We start from the raw sequence: 27,512 nt of genomic DNA, 5'->3' as shown, positions 1-27,512 counted from the left end.
ATCACCAGGTTCAGAGAAGGTGCAGTGCAGCAACATACAAAGTGAGAAATATTCCACAGGGAATGCCAGAAGCATTAAGAGTTAGGAAACACAGAGGGGCAGCACTCCTGGAAAGGAAGCAGTATTTTCAACTGAATTAGACATCCACATACCATCACGTCATGCTCCATCTAAACTCATGAAAGTACTTAGCATTCATTACTTCTGTGGGTAATTTAGCAGGACACCGAATAACTTTATGTCAGAGGGAGCAGGACTTCAAAAAGCTGTGTATAACCTGTTTGGGAAGCCCACAGGAACGGAATGTTTCGGAGAATATACTCGGGTGTATGATAAGGAATGTGCTAAAGCTTTGCAATTTACTAAGGCAGGAATAGATAGAGTTAAGAGGAAAAATAAACGTCAGAAAATGTATTTTCAGTAATTTAGACATATCTCAAAAGGTAGAGGTGCCAAGACCAATTGCTTATCTAGTGAAAGCAACCATGGAGCAATTTTTTTTTTAATTTAGGAAAATATTATATTTAGTACACATTTTGAAAAGTATTGCATTTTCACCACAAACGGGAGGAAGTTAAGGAAGGTTGCTATGTCTGTACAGATGAATTGCACTAGGAAATTTAAAGAACACATTTGAGACACTCCATATATAATTTTTTTTGTAAAATACGTTTAATTATTGATATGGATGCAAACGTTTATGGCTTTGGTGTATCTTGAAACTGAGGAAAAAATGCACAAAAGCATCGGTTTTGTTTTTCCATTTTTAAAAGATCAAAATCTTAATCTAGAGTCAAAAAAGGGGGGTCCTTACAGTTGAGAAATCTAGTTGGAAATGTACAACTTTTACATGGGTTAACAACTTTAACTTTATAACAGAAGATAAGCCATCGAAATAAATTTTGATCTAAAGAAAAAAATTGGACAGTGCGTCATTGTGCATGTGGTGTTAGCTAGCCTCGCTTAAAAAAAGAACAGTCTATGAATAAAAAAAACTGGTCTATATGAATAATGTTCCATATTCTAAGAATTCTGCAGGAAACTAACACCGCCTTCTGTTAAGGATAAGGAAGATTGGTAGGATGCTGAAAGTGAATCAGTATATCCCAAGGGAACAAATGTCTCTGAAGGACTGAACGGTAGCAAAAGATACTGATGAGAAGCAAATTGTTAGAGTCATTTGAAAGGGCAAGCAGTCAGGCAAGAAAGATGTACTCCGTGGGTTTGGGATGGTGAGTGAAGTGTAAGCAGTGGAATGGGATTTATTCAAGAGTTTCTCTAATGGAAGTGAGATGGTAATTAACTTAGCTAATAAGAAGTGGACTGGAAATAATCTAAACGCATTGGTAGCCCAACAGGGATAAGAACATAGAGTAGATGGTAAAGCATAGTGTGTAGCATACAAACAGTGACAGAAGACTTAAGTTACTTCAGTGTGTAGGGAGATTTCCACCGTACTGTGAGAGAAAGTGGGATTAAAAGTAAAGAGTATTTCAATTAAGAGAATAGTAAAATATTTCATATTGGTGGATTCTTTTTCAGTATAGACAGAGGTCTTGACAACATCTGAAGCACCACTTATAAAAAAAAAAGTCCTCGAGTTATTTGCTGATAGTTTTGTTAGTGCTATTGAGTGTGGGATCCATAAATATTCTGGTGACAGACCATTAACCACTTGGCTGCTAAGGGGTTTTCCCCTCCTGTGCTGCATATTTATGAATCCCATTATACATGACGAGTTGACCTTGTCATGAGCACAGCTCCAGTGTAGCCTCATGACGAGTTCACCTTGTCATTAGCATGCAAGTGGTTAAGTAAATGCAGATTACCGGTGTCGAGATAAGGAATTTTGGAAGGAGCAGACAAGTGCAAGACATCCTCCCCATATCATCCAAAGATGAATGGTATTATGGAAAATTTCAATAAGACTCAATGAGTGTGCTCGCGAGGCTGTCTAGAGAGGTGCTGATGTTACAGAAGCAAATGATGAGAAGCTGCACATGTTCAGCATGATTCGACTACTGGACTGAATCCTTTTATCGTTCTGAAGTGCAGCAGGACCATGGGGGTGCCTCATAAAAGAGTATATCCTGCTTGCCTGAATGATAATACAAGCAAGTCTAGGTCGATGAAGGACACAGAAATGAGCTGGTCAAAACTCCAAGGCAAAGCATTGCATGGCATGGCATGGCATGGCATGGCATGGCAAAGGAACAAGGTGAAAGCAACCAAGGAAAAAAAAAAAAGGGGGGGCAGGGGTTTATGTAAGAATGAGGCTTCCACGGATGGCATGGTAGGGTTTAATGTAAAGAACGGCCCTGAATAGGAGACCACACTAAATGTACACATCTCAAAACTAGCTTCCAATCAAACAACGTATGGCAATTCGATTGCTACGGCAAAGATATATAGATTTTTGGACGAGGATGTCTCTCTATGAAGCAATGCCTGTTCTTTATATGTGCAAGAAATGGCAGAACCACAATATTAAGAACTACAGAAAAGTTATTTGATACGCAAACCCATAAAATACTGCCACACTAAACATGACCCAAGATCATACCAAGTAAAACCTATTGTAAATTAAGTACTCTTACTCAGCTACATTAACTATTAAACTCTTAATTAAAGAAAAACAAATTCTCTAAATGTCTGACCAGACGTAATAAAGTCATGGCAAGGGCATGCATTTTTGTGCTCCTGTTGAGTAGGAAGGGCTGTTTGCGATTCCCATATCCAACTCAACGCACCGAGTACACAACAGCTCTTCCTGGTGCCGTTTTTGCACCTATATTTAGCCGAGGGCGCCGGTATAAAAGAAGCAACCTCAGTCAATAACAAGCAGACACGTTGTCCAGTGGAGCCCGTGGCTTAAACGCTGAAGGGCACCGGCGAGCCCAAGGTCTTCGGGCCGGAATGCTGCAGTCCAGCGTCCCAGGAGGTCACTGGCAGACGGTGGACACAACCCACTCTTAATCGAAGCAGCAGCGGTGGGGCTCCACGTCCTTCAGCGCCGTCAATGTAATTGTTCCCATGTAGTTTACAGTAATGGAGAGCTAATGCGCCCTATCGCCGCGTTATCACTCTCGTGGCTGTCACTAACCTGGCTAAACGCTTATGACTTCATCCATTCATGAGGGGCCTCTCGGTCAATCAATCTCTTCCAGTGACGGCGTCTCGGGAGCAGGGGACCATGCGATCACTTACTGGGTTTTTTTCTGGCCTGGAATGCACGCCCGAGCCTAGGCGCAGAGCACTGCAAACCAGTCCAGTGCACATCTCTCAAAACCACCGGCAGAGAAACGTGCAGAAGGATTTGAAAACCTGTCTGCACGGCGTAGCATAGAACTCAGTACATTTCTACAAAATAACAGCTTCTTAAAGGGCACTTAGATAAAGGAATATATCTATTTTTTTCACACACACATACATACACACATATGCACATCAGTTACAGTATAGTAAGCTAACTATACTAGCACCCCCATCATACATGTATCACATCACTTATGACCTGTTAAATTACATCATTGTTGGCATCACTGATTATAATTGAATAACATGACTAAAGAGATCATTCGATAATTCTGACAGAATGCTATATACTTACAAAGGACAGGAGGAATACAACAACCTAAACTGATAGCGGAACCTTCAGCCAGGCCATGTACACAGCTCTCGATGCGCACCAAACCCCTGCTGCACACAACCTTCCGCAGCATCGTTTGGCCACAGGGCCTGGCCAACCAGGCCTCTGCCCAACACACCGCATGCAGCTATACACAGTGTTTAGCCAGGTCTTGCACCCCCCATGCGCAGAGAGGGTTAGCCACTGGGTCTGGCCTTCAAACAGGCACTGCACCCAGCCCTCTGCTTATACTTATGTCTTCAGCCGGGTGCTGCATGGGTTACTAACCATCCTGGCATACGGCGAGCCCCTTCACCAATCCCTCCACCAACGCCCAACCCACATTCTCACCTATTAAAAAAAAGTTAGCATTTCTTAAATGATGCAATATGTGAGGTAATAAGCAGTGTAATAACGGCGGACCAAGTTCTAGTTAGTTGATTAAACTAAAACTGGTGTATTTCAGCGGTTTTTTTATGTTAGGTTATGCCCCATTTCAACAACCTAATTATAACATCAGTTTAACCTTTGTTTTTTCAGTGAACTACGTTTCTTTACCACATCAGGTCCTAAACTGGACCATGGTTCAACTGTGCACATGCAGCTAGCTCCTGCTGCATAATCTCAGTGGGCCCTCTGGTCTCCCATGCAAATACCTTGTGGTCACAGAGTCCCTACCCAGTCTCTGTAATTATATTCAGGCGTTTTTGGAGAACAACATTTCCTATTGGAATTTCAATGGGAAATTAATATTTTGGGACGCCCCTTTTTTCTTGTAACCCCACTTAGGGGATCATGTAGGAGGCAAAGTGAATGAGTAACTTTTTTTTTTTTTAAAGTGTTGAGCAACTTCCAAAAAAATGCTTTTTCTATGGAAATTAAGACCCAACTATAACTACACAGGCACTGGCATCACCAACGGTCATTAAAATGCAGTTATTATTAGGTCAGTTTCCTTAGGAAGAACATTTTTGGTTTTGCAGATAAAGTTGGCAGAGTTTGACAATCTGTAAAAAAATAAAAAAAATAAAAAAAAAATAAAGCTAATCCACCTCAGCTCCTTTATAGACCAGAGGCTTGATCCAAACAGCATTGTGTAGGCCATACACAGTGTGGGTGGGTTGCCTGCAGAAGATTGGCCTTGTGCCCAATCTATTGCTGCACACTGCCGAAGGTGCTGCACAGTGTTTTGTTTTTTTACAATCAGAATAGGATTGGGAGCATGCCCCGCGGCTAACCCCTGGCTGCGCACAGCCACCGGCCATGTGTAGCGTCCACAGGTTGCCAGACTAGGTTGAGTCGATGCTCATGTTTGAATATGATAACAAAAAAGCAGACATTTTCCTGAAGAAAACACATTGATTTAAAATTACAGTTATGTGTTCAAATGAGAATAAAAAAAAGATTTAAAAAACAAAAAGAATTGAAATACTCAACTTACAGTTTGAGCTAACTATACCATGCACACCGCAATACACTACTTATGACTTCATACATTACATAATTCAGGAGATATTAAATGACATCATTGATATCTCAAGTGACACAGTTGATTACATTATCGATGACATCATCCAGCCATTGTGATATTATTCTTTGGGGTTTGTGCACTTTCATTCAATACAACCAATTCATTTAGCCAATTTCTTTATCACCAATCATGTGATAATGGACATAACCTTTCACCATACGCTGGACACATAGCATATTAGTAAAGTCACACACATTTGGTGAAAGTTACCCTCTCTTTACTGGCATTCACTCACTTAATAAAATGACTTCATAGACCACTCCCACTTTAATCCGTGAACATCACGAAGACACAGTTTGCACACCATTCACCCTCATGTGATCACACTCTAAAAAACATCACATGCCCTGCAATTTTAACTTAAAAGGTTGACAAATATGCATTCACCACTGATCAGACATCTTTTGCCAAGCCCCTATAGACATCCCTCAGTAAATTGCTAAAATACACTACACAATTTCCTGAGGAGTACAAGGGCATACAAATATAGCGCCATGCTTACAACTCTGTGCGAGTTAAACCACCTTTAAGTGGCTCATCCTTACATTCTACATTATTCAACAATCTGCAATGCCTGAAAATCTTCAGCAAAGTTCTGGAAAAAACATCCACACCATATAAACTCCTCATTACACAGATTTTTTCCACAGCATACATGCATACACATCCATTGGGGATAGTCTATACTCAACAGAAGCTTTGGATTTTCTTACATATTTTGCAACAGGATTTGGCTTGAAGCCACAACCTACTTTGAAACATACTTCTGCAATCCACAATATGTACCTAGCACCTCAAACTTTACTTGGCTGTAAACTGTGCACCATCTAACTTTCAACATGTACCACCATGCTTGCCTCCAGGGCTTTCAATATACATTTAAAATTAGAAAAATATATCACCCCATAATTTTGAGATAACAGTATGGGTCCTTCCTAGCAGGCATGTGTACTTAGTTTCAAATGTATGGACTTTTCTCAACATTATCAGGAAACAATATTAACTCTTCCTAAAAGTTTCCTTTTCCTCCTTCCCCTTAAGATGCCATCCCTCCCAGGTAGGCAGTACCAGGAGATTCAAGCGATGATTCAGTTTCAACCCTCTAATCCACAGCAAGAGACACTAGGCTGCCATCTATTTGCCTGCCCACTCCACACCAACAGCTGTAGCTAGAATATTTAACATATGGAGGCACGGAGGCCATCTGACCTCTCTACAGTTTTGCGCTACATCGTCAATTAGTGTTTGCTGCTGTTTTCCTAGCCGCCTTTCCTGCCATACCAACAATAAACACAACTTCTCCAATCCTAAAATCCACCAGACCCTTTGACGCTGCAACTTTCTAGTTGGTATCAATGATGTGCCCCAGTATTTTAAGATTCGCGGTCTCGCTGCTAAGAGGAGATGTGAAGCAGCATTATCTAATTTGCTTTTTCAGTGAGTAAGAATGTTCCGAGGGCTTGCCTAGTAAAATTACTCTGGGTAACATCACTCAAGCGGTACCCAGAGGTAATGCCCTCTGCGTCATGACCACCAGGTCACCACCACATTACCCCAATCTCAATCGCCACTACTTCCCAAATATCAGATTCTGGCACATGATCACTGTATGCAGGTAAGGGACCCAACCTTCCTATATCCTCTTAAGTAGGTTTACTATCTGGATGAATCCAAGGCACATATCTTGTCTGAAGCTGGGGATGTTAGAACAGGAAGAGAAGCTTTTTTATTTTAATGCAGACCACAGCTAAAGAGACCAAATGGATGAAAAAGACTGACCCAAAAGCCCTCTACGTATTTGTATCTGTATGTATTTTGATATTTAGGATTTTTTATATTTGACTAGGCTAGCTTGAATCTAGTGGCAAAGTAAGCAAGGGATCCACGTCTGGGCATACCCTGCCAACTTAGGGCGAACAAAGCAAAACCAAAGGGAATGATGGACAGAGTGTTGAACACTGCAAGCACTCACTCCCAGTCAACTGATCTGGGTTTAATCCATCATCATTCTTTAGCTCACTCCGCCACCCCAGTTCAGACATGGCATTATGTAAATCAGTCGGTCCCTGAGCCTCATGGGAACATTCCAGTCCGAACTGCCAAGCCATGTCTTCCCTGTACCGGAACAAAGCGCCACGTGCTCTCCATGCCACTGAAATCAAGCTATCCTGGCTGATGAGGGTTGAAAGCCAGAAACCGGTCCTAGGGTGACTGTTTCCAGTCCAGGGAGGACCTGGCTTGGCAGTTCGGGCTGGACTGTTCCCTTGGGGCACAGGGTCAAGACTGATTTGCATATGGCTGGGTTCAAACTGGAATGGCAAGGTGAGCAAAAAAACGATGGATTTAGGCCCAGATCTCTGTACTGGGTTGAATGTATGACATTGTTCTGCATTCTGTCCAACTGTTGTTTTTGCAAGAGAAACTAAAGCAGTGTACAAACAAGCAGTGGCATAACCTTTATGTTCGGCATTGGCTGCTAGTCATTTGACTTTATCAATGTTTGTTATGTTTTTTCCAAAACATCCTTGTTGGGGGAAACTACTGAAGCCGTGTCCGTTTAACCCCTTGTGTGCTGGTGACGGAACCACTCCGTCACCAGCCACGGGCGCGCTGTGCTGGTGACGGAGTGGTTCCGTCACGGCCCGCCACGCTGCCGCGATTCCGCGCCTACGCGGCGCATTCTATTGAGCGGGCGGGGCCGTGACGGAACCACTCCGTCACAAGCACAGCGTGCCCGTGGCTCGTGACGGAGGGGTTCCGTCACAATCATGGCAGCGCTGCGCAGCCACCCTCCCCCCAGCGCCGCGCGGAATTACTGCCGCGGCCAGGGGGTTAAAAAAAAAAAACGTTGACTTGAAAGCAAAAAGATTTTTGGGCCTAAAAAAGCATACATTGCCGTATTATCCCTAACACGGAGGGGGAACTCCTTTGTGTGGATGCGCCTTTTTTGAAAGGGCAGAAAGCCATTACTCACTGTGAGGATAGTAAATGGCTGAAGCAGGCAGACTCATTGCCCCATGCTGCACACTGTTGTGGTTCTCATACAAGTAGGTTGTCAGGAAAGAAGGGCATTTTGAATAGCACTTATTGCTTGTTATTCAGAGCTAACCACCTTTTGTATCCAGACTGATAAAGTATCATGCAGGGTAGGGGTAGCTGGATAGAGAGATCTGCTATGGGTACCAGGACACTCTACCTACACAACAACAACTCAATATTTTCTCCCAACTTTTTCACAACATACAAAAGTATTGTATACTATACCCGTCTGCTGCCATGGTTTCTAATTCTGAAGCCAGGTGGAATGGCCCGAAGAAAGACCACTAGGTTTTGTTTTGATGAAACCTTCAAAATACAACGTAGAAGTCATTTGGCTATTCAACCTGGTTTCAGCGCAAGAAACCATGGCGGCAAACAGGTACAGATTACCTTTGTGTGTTGCTATTTGGAGCAACACATTATTTTTTAGGGCTTGCGTAAAGGCAATAGTCATACAACACTACACTGAAGAGATACATTGCCATGAACACATAGAATTAAAAAAAAGTAGTAAGTGAATCAGTGTCTTCTTAAAAGGATGTTGTCTGCCAACACAGTCTTAATATTTACCTGGTGCCTCTCTGACTCAATTTACGATCTGTGTGCTTCATAGCTCCTTAGTCAACATGATGGGGGTTTAGGGTTAAGTACTAGCTAATGACTGTTGGATACACAAAAGTCAAGAAACATGCTCTGGTGAGGCTTCAAAGAATGGGGGAGAAAACACAGAAGCAGCCTACCAGAAAATCTAGATTGAGATTCTGAGTGTTAAATGCCCAGTTCTGGTCGTGCTATGTTTCTTTTGAAAAAGCCTTCAACGCTTTACTCAAGACTCCTTTTCTCACTGAGAAACGTCTGCCCTCCTAGAAACCTAGGAAATTGAAGTTTGAAAGTCCCCCTCCAACTCCCTTTTAAGAAGAGCGTACAGAAGGAAATGTTTCAAGTAGGCAGTAGCTGATTCAAGGGTGTCCAGCAACTCTCTGATGTACACTAATATCCTTCAGTGTACCATAATTTCGACACAAATGTCCTACTCCAGTCTCACACCCTCTTTATCGTTTAAAGCCCCCCCCGCCCCCCCCCCCCCCCAAGTTTGAACTACTTTCCCTTTTGCTCTGTCCTACACTAACTATATTTTCTCCTCTGCGGTGCCCCTTCTACTCTCTCACTAAGGGCCTGACGGATCACTCGCAATCAACAAATACTTAATCTGGTGTGACATTAACATTCAATGGTAGCCTATTCTATTGTTTCATGAGCTCAAATTTAGAGTGGCTCCTTTTTAGTTGCAGCCTACCAGAAAGCGCAATTGTCTGGTTTACTAAAGACATCTTGGGGACATCCAGAAAGTTGACCTAGAAATACATTCTGCCCATTGCTTGCCATTGACTTTGTGGTTTGTAACTCATATTTTCTTGCAGTCCATTTGCTGGCTGTACTTTTCTTAGGCTGTCCAGCTTGAATTTGTACCTTTCCTTACCCAACCCTTATTTACAGTATCCTTCTGCGTGCTCCTTTTCTGTAAACAGGCTTGTAAATCCTGTTCTTATTTCTTCACATTTGCTGTGTATTCAAAGAACAAGGTCAAATGCCAGGCACTGTCTTCTGAGGATGCTTGTTTATTTTTCTCTCTGACTTCAAAGTGAGAGGATTTATGTTACAATCTTACTGGATACAAGGGTAGGAAAGAGTTATTTTCTAGCACACGATGACATTTAAATAAACTAAGTATTTCAGAATATATCACAATTAGGAACATAAATGAAGCACATTTCGTGTTATTTCTGAAGTGTGTTGGAAACAAATACTTTAATATGATCAAAACAAACCATTACATTAGGTGATGCAATTTCCACACACTTTCCTCTGTGCACTGTATAGTTTTATTAGTAAAACTGAATTTCTTTGTAAAAGTAATGTTCATTTCAATTGAAAATGTGCTGTCTGTAATGGTAGTGTGCTACCACACCATGAATACTCCATGCTACGCCACTCAACCCTATACCACTGTACTCTACTCTGCACCACTCCACTTTACACGACTGCACTCTATGCCACTGCACAACTCCACTTCACCACTCTGCAGTACTGCACTGTATGCCAATACAATCTACACCACTTTTCTCTATGCCATTACGCTCTATGCAACTGCACTCTACCCTGCAGAACCCCACGCCACACTACTCTTAACCACTGCACTCGACACTACTCTGCAACACTCCACTCTACGACACTATGTGCCGCTTCACTATGCACGGCTCCATTCTACTATGCACCTCTAATTGACATCACTACATTTTATGACGCTGCACTGTTTATTGCTTAATTCAATGCCACTGCACTCTACACCAGTCCTCTCCTGTGTATGCCCACCTACCAGACTCTACACTATGCCACTCCAATACACAACACTTTCTGCCACTACACTCTACTCTTCGCCCTTTCACGACACTACACGCCACTCTCCTCTGCGCCACTAACTTATAGCCATGCTGAACAGCAGCTATCTTGATGCACAACATGGCTAAAACACATTGACAAAGTACATAGCTCTTGCTGAGGCGAGACCTACTGGCTTTGCCAATGCTTAAGCTTTAGCCGTAAGGAGTGCAGTGCTTTTTTGGACAAAATATTTTAGGTTTTGAATTCTTTGGCAAAAAAAAAAAAAAAAGAGTATTCGTGTTCTGCATGACCAAAATAAAAATAATCATTCTGCAGGCAATACCATTCCCTATTGTTGCAGACTCCGTTCACTTTTAGTGGACAGGCTTTTTTAGGGGCAGGGCCAGTTTGCAATGCAAGAAGGGCTCTTCTAAAAGTAATTAGCACTGCAGACATAATTGGAGAAGAGGTAACAGTTACTGCATATGCACTAGTTGTTGTCTCCGTCAAAACACTATGTATAGGAAGATGCCTCACGGACTAGAATGAGACCAGATTCAAGGCATCTAAATCTTGTGTATGGTAGTGTGCAAGCTTATCTAATCCTTTTTCCCTTAATAGAGAGGCCAGCATAAGGGATCCTAAGCAACATGTTTACTTACTTAGCAAACCCGTGGTCCCCTTGGTCCAAAGCGAAGTATCGATTATTATTATTTTCGGACTCCCTTATTCTTCTCATACAGGAGTTACTATCCCAAACTTGCTCTGACCTCTGTCTGTATCAAAGTGACATTTGCATTACTTATCGCAGGAACCTCAGAAAATGGAGAGTTAAATTAGCACTGTTAGCAAGTGCAGGGTCTTGCAGGTTAAACGTTTCCATACAGGCATAGCAAATCTAGCCTTTCATCCTTACGAGATCACAAAACAGAGCCCCTGTAAACTGGTCAATAGTAATAACCTTAGATATAGCATTTACAAACATTCAAACTATAATATAAAGAACTATATAAAAAGAAGGCTTTACTACATATTTAGAGAATGCCTTACATAAGGCAGTCAATGGGGCTGATAAAGTCTATAAACAAAGGAGGTGGGGATAATATAGATCAGTGGGTTTGTGCACTACTGTATTTTCATAAACCGACTGCTACTGAAATTGTTACTATCACTTCCAACGTCTCAACCAGAAGCTGAGAAAAGCAAACGGGGAAAATGCTATGCTTCGGATTTGGCATGACCCTATAGACTGGAGCTTGACAAGGCAGTTTCTGAATTACAAATGCTTACCTAAATTTGAGGCTTTTTTCGACAGAATTTATCCCCCACAAGCAAAATGTCTATGTGCAGTTTAGATTTGGGACTTTACCCCTATGTTTATTAATATCTAAGTAGGACAAATGAGGCTGTTCTCCAGAAAACTGTCCATTTTGCCCACAGGAAAAATAACCAAACAACGTTCTTCTGTTTTGCCACAGCTATTCACTCCGGTGTAAGGAATGGATACTTGCAGTTTGTAGGCTGGAGGGGATAAGGCACTAGTGAGAGGCTTTAAGAATTGTAAAAAGTGATCTAAAGGAATCAATAGTCTTCGCAGTGGTACGTTTTCTACAGTGGGCATGGAGTATTAGGTCGAAAGAGTTTCCCTCGGGGAACCCTTAAATCCTTATGAACATCTTAGGACCAGAGTGCATATATGTATCTATTTCTAATCCCTGTGCACAACTGGGGAGTGGTGGTGGATTGAGTAGAATCCATCAATTAGGAATCACAGTATACTCTATCCCCGCCAATTTGTACCTTTACAATTAACCATCCAAAAATATGCTGCCTCAAGCCCTGTAGGCTAAACGTGGCTATTGCAGTTCCTAAGTTTCGACATGTATTGTCCTTGCGTAAGCCAGCAATGGTCTTAATATGCTCCAGTCCTTGTAACAAGTTTATACCGATATATATAGGATACTAGGGCCCATCTAATCTACTGCTAGACTGGAGAACCTAGACAGCATTAACGGACCGTTTTTAGCCCAATATTAGGTCCTTTTAGAGGTCTTGCAGATATTAGTTTTACTTGTCCAATTAGGAGGAGGGATTGATAATGGGGGCTTTTATTCGGTATCAGCTTAATACTTGATAATTGCTCTGATGTTTTGCAACATGTTTATTTTATTGGGTATTTGAACTTATTTTGATATACATCATGTATATATGTATTTTATTAGATATTTGTACCTAGTTTTATTATCTATTGTATTGCATGTTGCACTTTTCGGGTCTATCGACCACAATAAAGTCTATTGATGGATTAGATCAATTAAGTTTTAATAAGTACAAACAAGATTGTTGCAGTTACTTCTCTACATGATGACTGGAAATATAAGGGGTATTTATGGAGTTTACTTGATGACTTCCCCAGAGCAGCCTTTTTTCATCAAGGCCTCCCATCAAACTGCCCTGGTTAAAATGACATTTTGAAAACAGCTTCAGTGTTGTAACAAGGAACCTAACTTGCTGAACACTCCTTACAACAGGTCACCCCCCACAACTTACCAACACAAACGTGAGATACTTCCAAACTACACACAAACTATATACAAAGGAATAAACATGGTCATATTTACAGAATAAAAAGTAGTTACAATAATCATACATAATTACACAAAATGCTCTTACAAAACACCATATTTTCTCACAGCAGATTTGAATGACCAAATAAGACAATCCTCAAACCTCGTTGGATTTCGTATACTCCTTTTCATTTTCTACACTAATCACTTCGTGTACTATCACCCAAACCTAGTGCATTACCAACAGACTTGTCAGCACATACAACACTCTACCTTTATTACACACAGTTCCATCTTCTACTTTCACATCGTTTTGAAATACTTCCATAACTTTAATAGGTTTAGAAAAACAAGAACCACCCTCCTGCACATATTGTGGGGATCTGATACACATTGTCCCACTTCCACTTTCACCCTTTTGACTTTCATCCGACAATCACATTTTTTTGTATTCCACATATTTTGCAATTTCTTTCTTAATATACCCAAATCAACATCACTGTACAAGTTACTGTTCCTTCTCATAAAAGCAGTTTTGGGTTCCCTACACTTCACCAACTCAAACAGGGAGTACCCAGTCACATCATGTATAGTCGTCCTACACAACCACATAATTTGTTTTAACAGATCCACGTCATTCTTCTTGTTTGCAGCTACTATCAGAATGGAATCATTTATAACAAGTTCACCCTCTCAACCAAACTATTCCCCCTGGGATTATACACTGCTGTCTTATGTAGTATGCTTCACTTCCCTAAAATTTACACATTTTCCCTTAACAAAATTCATCACTTTATCCTTCATTAAGGACATTTTTTTCAAAGCATTTTTATCATGTTCTTTGTAGTCACTTCTCTCATAAATTTAACATAGAACTACCTGGAGAAATAATCAACTGTAACTATATATTTTCCTGCGCACCAAACATACCCATTAATCCCATCCTCGTCGCCAATGCTGCAGTTACTTCTCCTCAAAGTAATGACAGGAAACAAATATTTATGGAGTTTATTTGATATACTCGCCTGCATCCTCTTTCATCCAGGCCTCACATCCACCTGCCCTGGTACAAATGATAACATTCTGAAAACATCTCAATCGTGCTAGCAAGGAACCTAACTTGCTGAACATTCCTTACAACAACGATGACTGTGTGGAGTGTGTGTATAGACAGATTCATAGTAACAGCAGCGCCACTAATGTTTGAATGTTAGGTTTTCAGTATCAGCTAGCATTATAGGTTCCACTAGGTGGATTAAGCACTGTCTTTATTTTGGAAAAGAATAAGTCACTGTCCCCAATTTTTTCTCAGATGCCCACTAGCATTGTGGCAAATTTGGGGTTGGTTGTTGAATACCAAGGCTGTCTAGACTCAATTTCATCTCATGCCTTATTTATCCACCATCATGATCTGCTTTCCCCCAAATGTCTATCTTGTAGGTTCCTTTTCATCCCGGATATCTCCCTTTTTCACTATTTTTCTTTTTCTTTCTTCCCACCTTTATTGCCTCTCCCTCTCTTGTTCTGGGGCAAAGTCTTATGATTAAAACAAATTCCCAGTCCGTAACTAAAGCCTGAAGGTGGGCTATACCTGCAACCGCTGGCTCAAATTAATCACAGTTTACTGTTCTGAATTAGTATGAGCATGACATGGCTCCCCAAAAGGCAGCACAATGAGAAAAATGATAATAAAAATGAGCTAGGAGCAAGAATACTCGCTGCCCCCACCCAAAAGAGACTGGTGCAGGTAGAAAGCATGCCCAAAGCAGAGTAGTGATCAAGAAGTCTTGAGAAGAATGTGTTAAGTGGTACACCACCAGCTTACTCTGATCACTAGCTGGAGATTCAATGTCGAACACAGTGCCAGCGATAAACTGGACCATTTAATTGCCCTTCTTGATCATGCCTATATAATGGATGTCCAAGTCCTACATCACAGAAATTACCTGTTATCTCCTACGCCCCCAAGAGAAACCTCCGCTTCGCTGACCAAGAATTGTCCGAAATCCCCAGCATCCACAGAGCCAGAAAGGGAAACAGATCCTTCTTCTACATCGCGGCCAAGAACTGGAACGAGTTCCCCCTCAACATCAGACGAAACCCCACACTGCAAGCATTCAGGAAGAGCCTCAAGACCTGGTTCTTCGGATGACCAGAGCTGCCCGAAACCCCCCCACACCCTAGCGCCGTGAGACCCTAATGGGTGAGTAGTGCGCTCTACAAATCCCTGATTGATAGATAGAATAAAAGACACACCACTTCCCAGTAACAAATGCTCATATTCATTTTATTTTACCCACAGTCTTCAAGAGCTCATCAAATATGAATTGAGTTCAAGAAAATATGACTAACTACAGCAAAATTAAACTACCACAAAATTAAACGCCATGCTTTCGTACTTAGTTAAGAATTGCACTCAAGATGAAACGACTAGAGAAGGTCACTGCTTCTTCAATTGTTTTATATCACCTATACAATATTGAGAAGTGATTTACTTACTTAACTTTTTCAAATTGGTAGCACAATTTGGAAAAAAATAAGCACAAAAACTACCAGTATTGTCCGGATAACGCAGCACACACTTGCCCTATCTTTCATTAGAAGTCAAAAAAGAGAAAGTGTTTTCGATTTACAAGGAAACAACCGTGAAGAAAGTATTACCTCAAACATCTGGAAACTATTTTGCCATACAGTGATACAGAAGGGTTACAAAACTTGTAAAAACATTAAACATAATGGTCGTTCTGCGACTAGCAACATCAAACAGGGTACTGCCACTTTTCAATTTAAAGATGAAAATCTCAGGGCATACGTCCTCGAGGCACACAGGAGTAATAAAACTTCATATGTCTAATATTTTTCTTAGCTAGTGACTCTCGTGAAAATGAATCCACATAAGTAAAATACCAGAAATGGGTAGTTTTTTTCCCCCCATCAGCACTTTAATTGCATGGTTTGTATCATTTTGACTGCAGGATACCAAATTTTGAGGACAATAATATGGATAAATCAAGTTGTGCTTTACGAGCTAACTTCGCCTTGCGGAGATGTGACAGATGCTGGTGTCCAACAGTCGGATGCAATGTTGTTGTTGGGACTGGCAAACCGTATTGTCACGTCCCCATGACAAGGGTTCACTTTTGGATGTATAAGCTTCATTGCCTGGACTGATCCCATCCTGCCTTACAGTACTGGGGCACTGCTTCCCTGCTGTGCCAGATTAAACCCTATGGAGGCCCCTAGGCAATCGAAATATAGGGGGGGGCCCCTTCGTAAATAATCTAATACGTTTTTAATTTTACCAACCAACAATTTTAATAAATCAATTTTTGTTACACAAAACATTAACAATGATTAATGTTATTAAACAAAAAATTAATTTGAAACAATTTAAGAAAGCTTGATTGTAAATTTCTTTCAAGATCAAATCAACATTATTTTGATCTGTTGTCACGGGGCCTCTAGAAGGAGTGGGGCCCATAGGCCGATGTCAACTTTGCCCATCTAGTAATCCGGAACTGCTTCCCTGCCTAGACTGAGTTTATCAGAAGTGCATGATAGCGGCTGCAGCTTTAACTTGGGTAAGAGCACAGGAGCACTGTAGGCTGGGATGAAGGGGCACGGGGTGCGTGGAGAAAAACGTAAGCTCAAAGGCTTGTGATGCCCTTCTACGGGTGAGGAGTTTTTCTTCTACACTACCAACATTACCTGCTGTCCTGTGCTTCAACAAATAATACTATGGGTTGCCATCGCTAGAGCTGCTGCTCGACTCCATTTTTCGGTCAAGCCATTGCAACAGCTTTAGCGGTCTCCCTATTGTTTTTAAAACGAAATCATAACCATATACATAAAGGGGGTTTTGGTGATCAGGGTACATCCATTAGTCTGTGAAAGTGTCATTCACGTTTTGCTTCCACCCATAAACGCATACAGCAAAAGGTCAGCCCACTTTTCCCACTGGCTCACTTCAATTTGAGTGACCGAGCAAAGTCTGCTTTTTATTGTTTTATTTTAATTTTATACACCAGTAACTTATTTTGCTTGCACTTTGGGTGCCCAGTTATAATGCAACTCAATTTATTTATGTCTCTTTTTAAAGTTGTGTTATAAAATATTTAAGTGACATTGTAATATTGAGCTACCTGCGATTTGAATCAGGTGCAGATTTATTCTGGACTACTTCACAAAAATAAAATGCCTGACACAATTTATCTGTTTCTTTCCCCATTAGCAGAAATTATGCAGTCGAGTGTTTCGCTTTTAGAGACAACGCATGGGGTTAGCACATCTTTAGTGCAATAGATGAGCCTCACCTCCTGTGTACCACCCTTGTGATCATGGTGTCTCCGGGTCAGGCATTATTTTTTTTTTTTTTTTAAATATACATATACCACTCGTAAAACAGCCATAGCATTGATTTTTCGGTGGTGCAAGTTTTCTTTTTTGTGTGGCAAATGCTTCAAATAAAAAATAATAAATTAACCCCTGCGCCAGATCGCCAAGGCCAGCCAGACCTACTGACTTTGCCAATGCTTGTTCAGCACGGAAATACAAGAGTAGACAGCAAAGACTCTCAACTCTCAATCAAGCACAAGGAGAGTAGTCCCACTACAGAAAGTGATGAGGGGCCCGAGTTTCCCCATTTCTAACAAATATCTAATGTCCTTGGGCTGAACGGGGAACTCTTAAAAGGACCCCCATGCGCAGCCGGGGCCTACGTTACCCCTACGTGGCTGCCTCAGAGGCACAGATAGTAAGTAAGACTGGGGGTGAAGGGGGGGCGAGAGGTGAGCTTCAGATTTTCCACAATCAATTTAGCTTATGTTAGCTATTATAAGAGAAACAATATTCCGTTATTGTGTCAAGATTTCGTTATTGTGTCATTTGGTAACATTTTTTATGGCGGTTGAGAAAATGTTTGATACAATAAGGTAAATCTCCAGTACTATCTGACATACAGGTATTATCACTTAATAATAATGTTATAAGGGATCCTAAAAACAGATGTGCCACTACTATTGTAAATTGATGTACTTTGTTTGACTTAATGTGCTGGTTAGTGCAATAATTGCATGTTAGCACTTCATAGTAAAATGATCCACTTTATTATGATGGCTAAGGCAATAAATGTACATTAGACGGTTGCAATGTAATTTATGCATGAAATGTACCTGAGAAAATTTTAGTCTCACAGATATTTTTGGATATGCATATGGAAAAGTATGACATGCACTACGTTACTTTTAAAATATAAAATGTGCAATATTATTTTGTAATTATTTATGCTATGTGAATGGATCTTATCCTTTTGATAAGTTTTAAAATTGTATATATTGGATAGTTTTTATAATCTCTGCTGGGAATATGTCTTTGTAGAGGAATTTTAATGATTAATCGAGTTATTATGATTGTAATGTGAAGGTGTTGTGATTGCAATGATTTTAAGTAATCAAGCAATAAAGATTTATTACCAACGTATGCGAAGCAGCGCAGGAGGGAGGCTTGAGGGCCAATGGAAAGGGAAAGGAGTGCAGACTGTGAGGGGTACTTAACACATGGCATTTTGCAAAATACTTGTGTTTTAAGATCTTCAAAACAGAAGACCGTGCATGTGTTTTTGTCAGAGTTAATATTTTAAAATCCCAGGTGAAATCCGAACGACACCTTTACTATACCCGACTGAAAGCTCCTGTACCAAACTAGGAACTAAATAATGTATTTACTAGGGGGTGTAACACCCCAAACACTCCCCCTGAAGCTATGACTGACTGAAATATTTTTAAAGCGTTCGATTGGCGCGGCGTCTTGGCGCTATAGTACAGAAGAACAGGGTAGAGCAATTAGGGCATGGAAAAGATTCCTAAAACTCATTTTAGACTTTTGTGAACGAAGCGCAGGGGGCAGCGTATTCCATAACTTGGAGCTTTGGTGGGAAAAAGATTTCCCACCCCACCGGGCTCTCCGTATTCTGGGCTGACATACTAAATCCTGGCTGGCTGATCTCAAAGTGCGCTGCAGAGTATAACGCGGGAGAAGTTTGGCGCGATCGTCAGGTCCTTTCCCATACAGGGATTTGTGGAACAGGCAGAGGGCCTTAAACTGAATTCTGCGCCTAACTGGAAGCCAGTGAAGTTCGTGTATAGCTTTAGATGTGGGATGGCGTTTCGGCAAGTTCAGCAGGTCTCTGGCTGCCGCGTTTTGAATTGCTTGAAGCTTTGTCAATTGTTTTTCTCCAGTGCCCAGGTAGAGTGAGTTACAATAGTCCACTCGGGACATTACAAGGGCTCCCATCACCGTTTTCTTTAAAGTAGGCAGGATGTACGGTAGAATTTTTCTGCGCACCATAATGGTATAAAAACAGGCCGAGGTCATCTGGTTGATTTGCGCCATACAGGAAAGGTTTTTGTCTAGCAGAAATTCAAGATTCCTGACCTTATCCGCTGGGATAGGGCAGGAGCCCGCCTCAGGGGGCCACCAAAGGTGGCTCCAGACAGATGGTTTCAGGCCGAACTCCATTACTTCGGTCTTTTCCGTATTCAATTTTAGGAAGTTACGGCTCATCCAACCTTTAACATCTAGGAGGCAGTTCCTGAAACGTTCTGCTGTAGCTTCTACTGACTGGGAAATAGACACTACAATTTGTGTGTCGTCGGCATACGACACTAAAAGCAGGCCATGTGATTTAATTAGCGCAGCTAAAGGTGTGACATATAGATTGAACAATGTGGGCGATAAGGCCGAGCCTTGGGGTACACCTCCTGGGAGGGAGAATTCATCAGATTGAAGGCCTCCCCAGTGTACTTGTTGAATTCGAGCATCCAGAAAGGATGTTAGAAGGGCCAGAGCAGTATCTGTAATGTCCAAGGTTCTCAATCTGTTTAGTAGGACCGAATGGTTTACGGTGTCGAACGCCGCTGTTAAGTTTAATAAGATCAGGGACGTTCTGCCGCCTTCATCCATTGTCCTGCGTATGTCCTCCGTTGCCATGATTAGGGCAGACTCCGTTGAGTGGCAGGGCCGAAACCCATGTTGTGAGGAGTCTAATAAGTTGTTCTGGTCTACGTATCTCATTATCTCTTGATTCATGGCTTTCTCCAGAATCTTAGTTAGTAGAGGCAGACAGGATATTGGCCGATAATGTTTTGGTTCTGTAGGATCCAGGGTCTCCTTTTTGAGGATAGGCCGAATGCAGGCTTTCTTCCAACTAATGGGAAATTCACCCGAGCTGATAACCTTATTTAGTAGGGGTGTCAAGACTGCCGTTATAGTCTCTGGGATCATATGCAGTACATGAGGAGGACAGGGGTCCAAAGGGGACCCTGACTTCATCTGTGTGAGTAGGTCGCTGACCTGTGTCTCTTCTAAGAGAGGAAAGCGAGAGTAGTTGGAGGCAGCCTGGGTTATGTGCTCACAGTTATCAACAGTTGTGCCTACTGCTAAAATATTAAGGTCATCATAGACTGTTTGAACCTTCTGTTGAAAAAAGGTAGCAATACTCTTTACAAAGTTCTGATCAGGTGCAAAGACGGTGTCACGGGGGGCTCTTGCCAGGTGGGTGATTGTTTTAAATAATTCCCTGGAAGCGTTAGAGGCTTCTTGAATTCTTTTTGTAAAAAAGGCTGATTTAGCCTGGGCTATCACGGTCTTATATTCATTAAGGACTTTAGTATATTCCAGCTTATTATGCTGACTGTAGTCCGAGCGCCAGATACGCTCAAATCGCCGGCATTTGAGTTTTATTAATTTCACCTCTACAGAATACCATTGGGCAGTGGCAGACCGTCTTCTGGGTTAATTTCCACTGGGACTAGCTCCTCCACTGCATGGCTAATCCAGTTACGGAATCTAATCGCCCCAATTTCAGTGTTGTAGGGTTCGAGCGGTGGAGGATCCCTAGCCAGTGTGTTAGCTATGAGATTAGGGTCAAGCTTCTTCCAGGGGCGTGATTTTTCAGAAGTAAGAGACCTCTTCGGCAGCTAGTGGAACGATTTAGTTGCAAATTAAAACGGATGGCCTTGTGGTCGGAGCAAGGAACAGGTAGGACCGAAATTATTCTTATATGATCATTATTTGTAAAAATCCCGTCAAGGGTGGGTCCTGCTGCGTGCGTGGGATTCGAGACTAATTGATTCATACCAGAACTTCAGTTGTCAATTAATGTGGTTGATTCGGAATCATTATTATCTTCAAGGTGGAAATTGAAACCACCCAATATTGTGTAGGTGATCGAGTCTAACGTAGCTTCTAGGTATGTGTGGAGTGCTCTAATGAAAGGGGCTCTACGACCGGGAGGCCTGTAAGCAAGCAGGCCAGAGAATACCAGGTAATTGCTGTCTTTAACTTTAAAACTCATGGCTTCAGCCTCCAAATCCAATTGAGGAAGAGAGAATACTTTTAGATGGGATTTGTGAATTATCGCAATTCCACCTCCTGTTGCCCCTGATCTGTTAACATATCCTACAGAATAGCCTTCGGGAACTGCTACATTCCAGTCCGGGCCGGAGTTTGAAGCTTCGTATTTACCTTGCATATACCAAGCTATACCACTGTGCTGCCTCTAATCTCCCCTTTAATTATGAGAAAACTATAAAGCCATACAGAAAGTGATGAGTAAATGTATTGGTACTGTGCCCTATTTCATACTAAACTAGCAGTTGCTCTCTTACAACGGGTCACCTGAATGCATATTGCTTTCTATTTGGAAGAATAGAAACATTACTTCACAAGTAAGAAATCAAATTATTAACTATCTACAATAAATGTTGTACTCAATGTGTGTGTGTGTATATAGGTGTATATATATGTGTATATATATATATATATATATATATATATATATATATATATATATATATATATATATATATATATAAAAAATTCCCCAACAGCCTTGATATGAACATAACCTAAACTTTGGAAGTTACTTTGCCTTGCTGTAAAAGTACAAGGGCCTATTTACTATTTGAATCAGTCTAACTCCTTGGTACTCCAGTACGGCCAGCGGCCCAGCAGACTTTTCTTGGCGGCCTGCAGAACTTTTTGCCCTTCACATCTGTCCCGTAGCAGGCTCCCCGATGTTTTCAGTAAACACAAAAGATGGCTGATGGAGCATGCTCTAGCAACTTCACTGCGCATGCTTCAGTGGCCCTCTTTTGTGTTTACTGAAAGCATTGGGGAGCCCGCTACGAGTGAAGTCATACACCTGGCAGAGGCGGGAAGTAAAGGTCCTTTAAAAGTCAACTGTTGCACATTCACAGCTGACTTTTAAAGAGGCTTTTTGCAAGCTTTGCTTTGCCTTTGCCGCGCCTCCGCAGATCAGCCTAGCCTGCTCCCCTCCTTGCCACCCGACCAGTTTGTTTCCCTCCTGCTTGCCGCAAGCTAGCCTGCCCTGTTCGCCAGGTGGCATTTCAGGTCAATGTGTTGACTGCTTTTTTGGCTGTTTGTAGGCCTGTTTTACGGTCCGCTGGGCCATTTTTTATTTATGTTGATTTGCCTGATATTAAAACTAACATTGCCTGCAGAAAGCTCAAATCCAATTATCATGTAAACAAGGCATACATTTTGTTTTTTATGGTCTCCTGAGTGGGTTTTTACTAACTAACTATTTGCCCGATAATAAAACTAACATGGTCTTCAGCAAACTCAAATCCATGTAGTCTTCCATACCTTGCAAAAAACAACATTTACAGCATATTTTTTGCAAATTACGACAGTTTTTTTCTTGTAAACATGGTCTACTTTTTATGGTTTCCTGTGACTGTCTTTGCTATTGATTTCCCCTTTTTTTCCCTATGTAATTCAGAAATGGGAGCCACCTATTTTGGTGCCAGGTCTATTTTCTGTCCCAGTCTGACACTGCTAATAAAAAAGGATTGCTGACAATAATGATGGTGACTTAATTACCTTGTTTGGGCCTCTGCAGAGCCTTAAAACTAGTAGTTGCATTGTCCAGTAATGTTTTGAAAAGTGTGTTTTACTTTAGCTCCGTTCCCACCGCCCTCACATGCAGGCCAATTGGTGCATCCCTGGACCATAAACCAGATTGGCCCCGAGAATTTGTGAGTACCCATGGCCTAAATGAATGTACTCAATAGAGCCAGGTTGGGGTAACAGGAAGGGGTAATAAAGGTCTAAGTTCGGATTTTCTCAATCAAAAAGTTCTGGCCACTTATCTAATTTAATGTTTTGAACTTTTAGTCTAATTTAATTGGACCCAGCCAACAAAAATAGGCTACATGACCTGTATAAAATAAATGCATCTAAACAATGTGATGATGAAAGTTGCTATCTGTAGCAAAAAGCCAATTATGGTATGTGAAACCATTTTCAAAGCACACGTCTGTAAAACCAATAGTGGTCAACTACATATCACACCACTGAAAGCTTTACAATAGTAGAAAAAAGGCTAAACTCTGAAGCTCAATTAATTGTAACGACCCAGTATTGAGTGGATGCAATGCCTGAAGAAGAGAGACAGACTTGCACAGGACAGATTAAGACCACAATGCTGAAAAGAAGGACCTAGTTCATGATCAAAGAGAGAAAGAAACCTGATCGTGCCTAACACTAAATGCAGTGGGATGAAGACACAAGTCAAGACATCAGGACAGACATTTTTTGGGCGCCTGAGGTAGACAAACAGTGGTTGAGCAGTCACTTTGGGGGTAGACAACCCAAATAAAATAAGGGTGATTACAACTTGGCCAGAAAATGTTGACACCCTGCCCAAACAGGAATTTCTGCATGGGGTAGAATTATTATGGGCAAAGTAACCAGTACACTGCGATTAAGTCCACATCACCCAGACACATTTCAGCAGGTTAAGCCTGCTGAAATATAACTGGGGAAAGTCAAGCAGACAATGGGACACGTGGAGTTTTCTATGTAAAGCATCACAATCTGCATATCATACCACATTTTTACGGTAAGACTCAAAAGTCGATAATTATAGTCCCTGATAGCTACAGAGCTGCGAGTATCTGATTTTATTGAGTTAATGACTTTTAAAAACAACTCCGCGGCACACACAATGGGCCTAAGTCTCTGTGCAAACCCTTGAGTCGGGATTCTTAACATAAGGTATTTGGACCACTAGTGTGTGATTATTTGTAAAAAACAAATAATATTAGTATATTAATAAAAGTGCATACAGAGAATAATTCAGAAGAGAAAATGTTACATATTAAAATGCCCAGTAAATGTGAAGGAATTTGACACTAAAAGCTTAAAACAAAGTTAGTATCCTTATATTCATTTGTGGCAATATTACAAGTACAGTACACTGAATACGTACTAAGAAAGCGAGGAGAAAAAAATGACAAAGTGATATGCAAGAGTCTAGCATATAGCTATATCTTTTAGAAATAAAACGACATTTTGAAAAGCTTCACCCTTCCCATTCCGATGTTTCGATTTTCACATATTTTGTTTTAGATTTAAATAAAATATTCCATTATTTGTGTATTTGTTTGATGGAGACTTGTTGCTGTATTTTTTGTGTATTGTTTTGAGATTCAAATCAAAGAAGTTGAATAGGTCAGAGCCCCCAGATTCTAGTAGTGTTCAAGTGATGGTACACAAAAGTCAACAGGGTTAGGAACCACTGACCTGAGAGATTATGCCCATGGATTGAAAAGCACATGAAGACTCAAAATTTTAATATGCAAGGGCTATTGTAAATGTGCCCTTGAAGGCAAGCTGACAATGACGTTTAATGGCAGGTGGACAGAGGCTTGGTGGGCAAAACGGGAAATATGCAATGGAGACAGAAACATTAGTGGGTAATTCGTGAGAACAGCAGTGGAAAACAAAACCTTCTGGAGGTAACTAAGGCGGGGGGTGTAAAAGGGTATTAGAGGGAATCTCCAGAGGCAGGTACACGGCGAGTAGGATGAGGGCTCTGCAGACTGGCACAAGGGGTGTGGGGATCTTCAGAGAAAGTCACACGAGGGGACAATCCTGGAGGAAGGAATACAGGTGTATCGGGGGTCTCGAGATCCGGGCACAAGAGGGGGTCTCTGGAGACAGGTACACAAATGGGGTAATCTGCAGAGGCAAGTACACTAGAGGAGTCTACGGAATCGGACACATGAAGAAGTAGGTCTGCGAAGGAAGAACACTAGGGGATTCTGCAGAGGCAGGTACACAACAAGGGTGATCGGCAGGAACACGGGGAATGGGGTCTACATGGGCAGGCACATAAACAGGTGTCTGGAGGAGGAGCATAATGGCGGAGGTAGTATCTGGAAGCAAACACGAGGGGTGGGTTGAGAAGGCAGGTACACCAAGAAGCGGGAGTAGTCACCCCGATGCAGACACACAAGAGATGTCATGAAGGTAGGGGCAAAAGGGGAAGGGACATCCAGAGGCAGGCTCTCGAGGTAGGGTGACTGCAGAGGAAGGGTCACAGAGGATTCCTCAGTGGCAGTCACAGGTGGTCGGTCTGGGGAGACTGACACCACGAGACAGTGACGTCTCGGGGGGAGGCAGATGGGACTTGTGTCCTATGTCGATTGGTCCTATCTCTATCTTGAGCCCCGCCAGCACATCTGTTGCATGTACCTGGAGGCAACACACAATTTTGCCTTGACACACTCATGAAAGCAGAGATATTATGCGTAAAACGTTACTTTGTGTATGTCTTTATATATACAAAGATATAAAGAGACAGTGAGCTTTTAACATTTTGAGAACACATGCATATAAAAATACGCTTACACACTCCTTATAATTGCCCGTTGTAGGTGCCCCATCTGTTTATTTGTGATTCAGTTCGTACCATCCTAAAATCCGCAAAGAGTGACACCACTGTCAAGGGAGGAGGTCTGAAGAGGCAGGTAGGTACACCACTAGTGGTGACTAATGAGAAGGAAACACGAGATGGTTCTTAAAAGGAAAATACATGAAGGTTGGCGGACGACAAAAATCTGTTTGAAGAGGTTTCGCATTTAAAATAGAGTGTAAATGGAGGTTAACAAATGAGGGTGTAAGCAGCGAAGTAAAACCAAACAGAATGGTGGGTGGAGTGGACAATAACATCCATAACCTACGTCAACATAATAGATTTACATTATGATACAGGACTGGTCGAAGCCCGGGATTTGAAGGGGGACTAACAACCATAAGGTTCCTCGGAAACAGAGAGCACAAGGGGGTGGGGGCAGGTGCACCCTTTCCTGCCCGGAAGTCAATCTCGCTCCCAGCTCACCTGCTCGGGGGTATCCTTCTCGCTCACGGTGGCCAGCGGAGTCCTAGCTGACGTCATGTTTGCGGTGGACCCTGAGCGGGTCTCCGGTGCCGGTTGTTGCAATACGGGCCCTGATTCAGTCCCTCATGGCGGTGCCGCCTCCCTCTCACCGCGGCCGTCACTGCCGGCCTCTGCGCGCCGCTCCCACAGGTGTCCGCGCGCTCCGCCCTCCACCGCCGGCGCGCGACCAGGCTCGTGCACTGCCCTGCAGCTCGAGCACACACCACTTCCTGTGCTTGCCCTCCACGTCTGACAGGTGTCAGTCTACCCTTCGACCGTCACAGCACGAAAGAGGTGTATACACCCGGAACTACTATGCAGCTGTGACCCCCGTTGCTGCCGCTCCTGTTAGTACCACGGCCACCTCCCAGCCTCCCCAACATGGCCGCCCGCCCCCACACAAACACTTCGGCAACTTTCGAGACCTCGGCCCACTTCGGCTATTTCCGGCACATGTCGGTTACAGAGTCTTTTCGATTATTTCCGGTTACGTTCGGGTCGGGGGTCACTCTTAAAAAGGGACAAAGATTTCGGCAATTTACGGCACAACTTGAGAAAAGAAAAAACCGTGGCTACGTCAAGACATAACTAAACATAGTTGCTTCCGAGAACCGGTTGAATTGCATAGACATGGAAGAAGGACCTAATGCGTCCAGAGTGGGCGTGTTTACGACATACTTCCGGCTAAATATATTTGCATCTTTTTAAAGCCGGAAATATTATTCTTAGAAGCCTACGCTCAGCGACTGCTGCATAGAACCTGTGCCCAAGAGCGAATGCCCAGAGCGCTTGCTGCTTACAGATATATGTTTGGTTTGATTGTCCTGAACGGGGGATACATCAAAAATATAGATCTCCAATTTCCACGGGCGTAGTAGATCCTACATGTGAGACCAGAATTCTATATCAGGACCGTAGGCTCAGATTAATCTTCTCTATCTTTACTGCAAAACCTACAGCAGCCAATAAAAAAACAGTAAAACACAAACTACGTTTCCCAGAAGCCCATCAACCAACCAGGGGTCACCCACCCCTATATCGCATACAACACAGGAGGACTTCTTGTCTTTCTTTGCTGCTGCAGCTTGAGTTAAGATGTGTGCAGGGGAGTCTGTGCTT

General features: G+C 42.1%; 1 protein-coding gene across 12 annotated transcripts in view; it reads right to left on the bottom strand.

Annotated features, from left to right (window-relative positions):
- MARK2 (microtubule affinity regulating kinase 2) overlaps positions 1 to 27,023 on the bottom strand; it is a 668,807-nt gene extending 641,784 nt beyond the window's left edge. For 4 of the 12 annotated variants that reach the window (XM_078660536.1, XM_078660526.1, XM_078660528.1 and 1 more), the window contains exons 1-2: positions 26,355 to 27,011; positions 11,243 to 11,356 (exon numbers count right to left, since the gene is read on the bottom strand). Coding sequence is in view for 8 of the 12 variants with exons in the window: in XM_078660523.1 (XP_078516649.1) it covers positions 26,355 to 26,411 (57 nt within the window). In the remaining 4 variants the exon portion in view is untranslated. Of the gene's footprint in view, positions 1 to 11,242; positions 11,357 to 26,354 lie in introns of all 12 variants that reach the window. The other 8 variants (XM_078660534.1, XM_078660533.1, XM_078660527.1 and 5 more) reach the window with 5 other exon arrangements.
- Between the last annotated feature and the right edge of the window lie 489 nt (positions 27,024 to 27,512).

Source organism: Lissotriton helveticus, chromosome 9, assembly GCF_964261635.1.
Source record: "Lissotriton helveticus chromosome 9, aLisHel1.1, whole genome shotgun sequence".
Taxonomy (NCBI): domain Eukaryota; kingdom Metazoa; phylum Chordata; class Amphibia; order Caudata; family Salamandridae; genus Lissotriton; species Lissotriton helveticus.
This window is presented reverse-complemented; position numbering and strand designations above follow the sequence as displayed.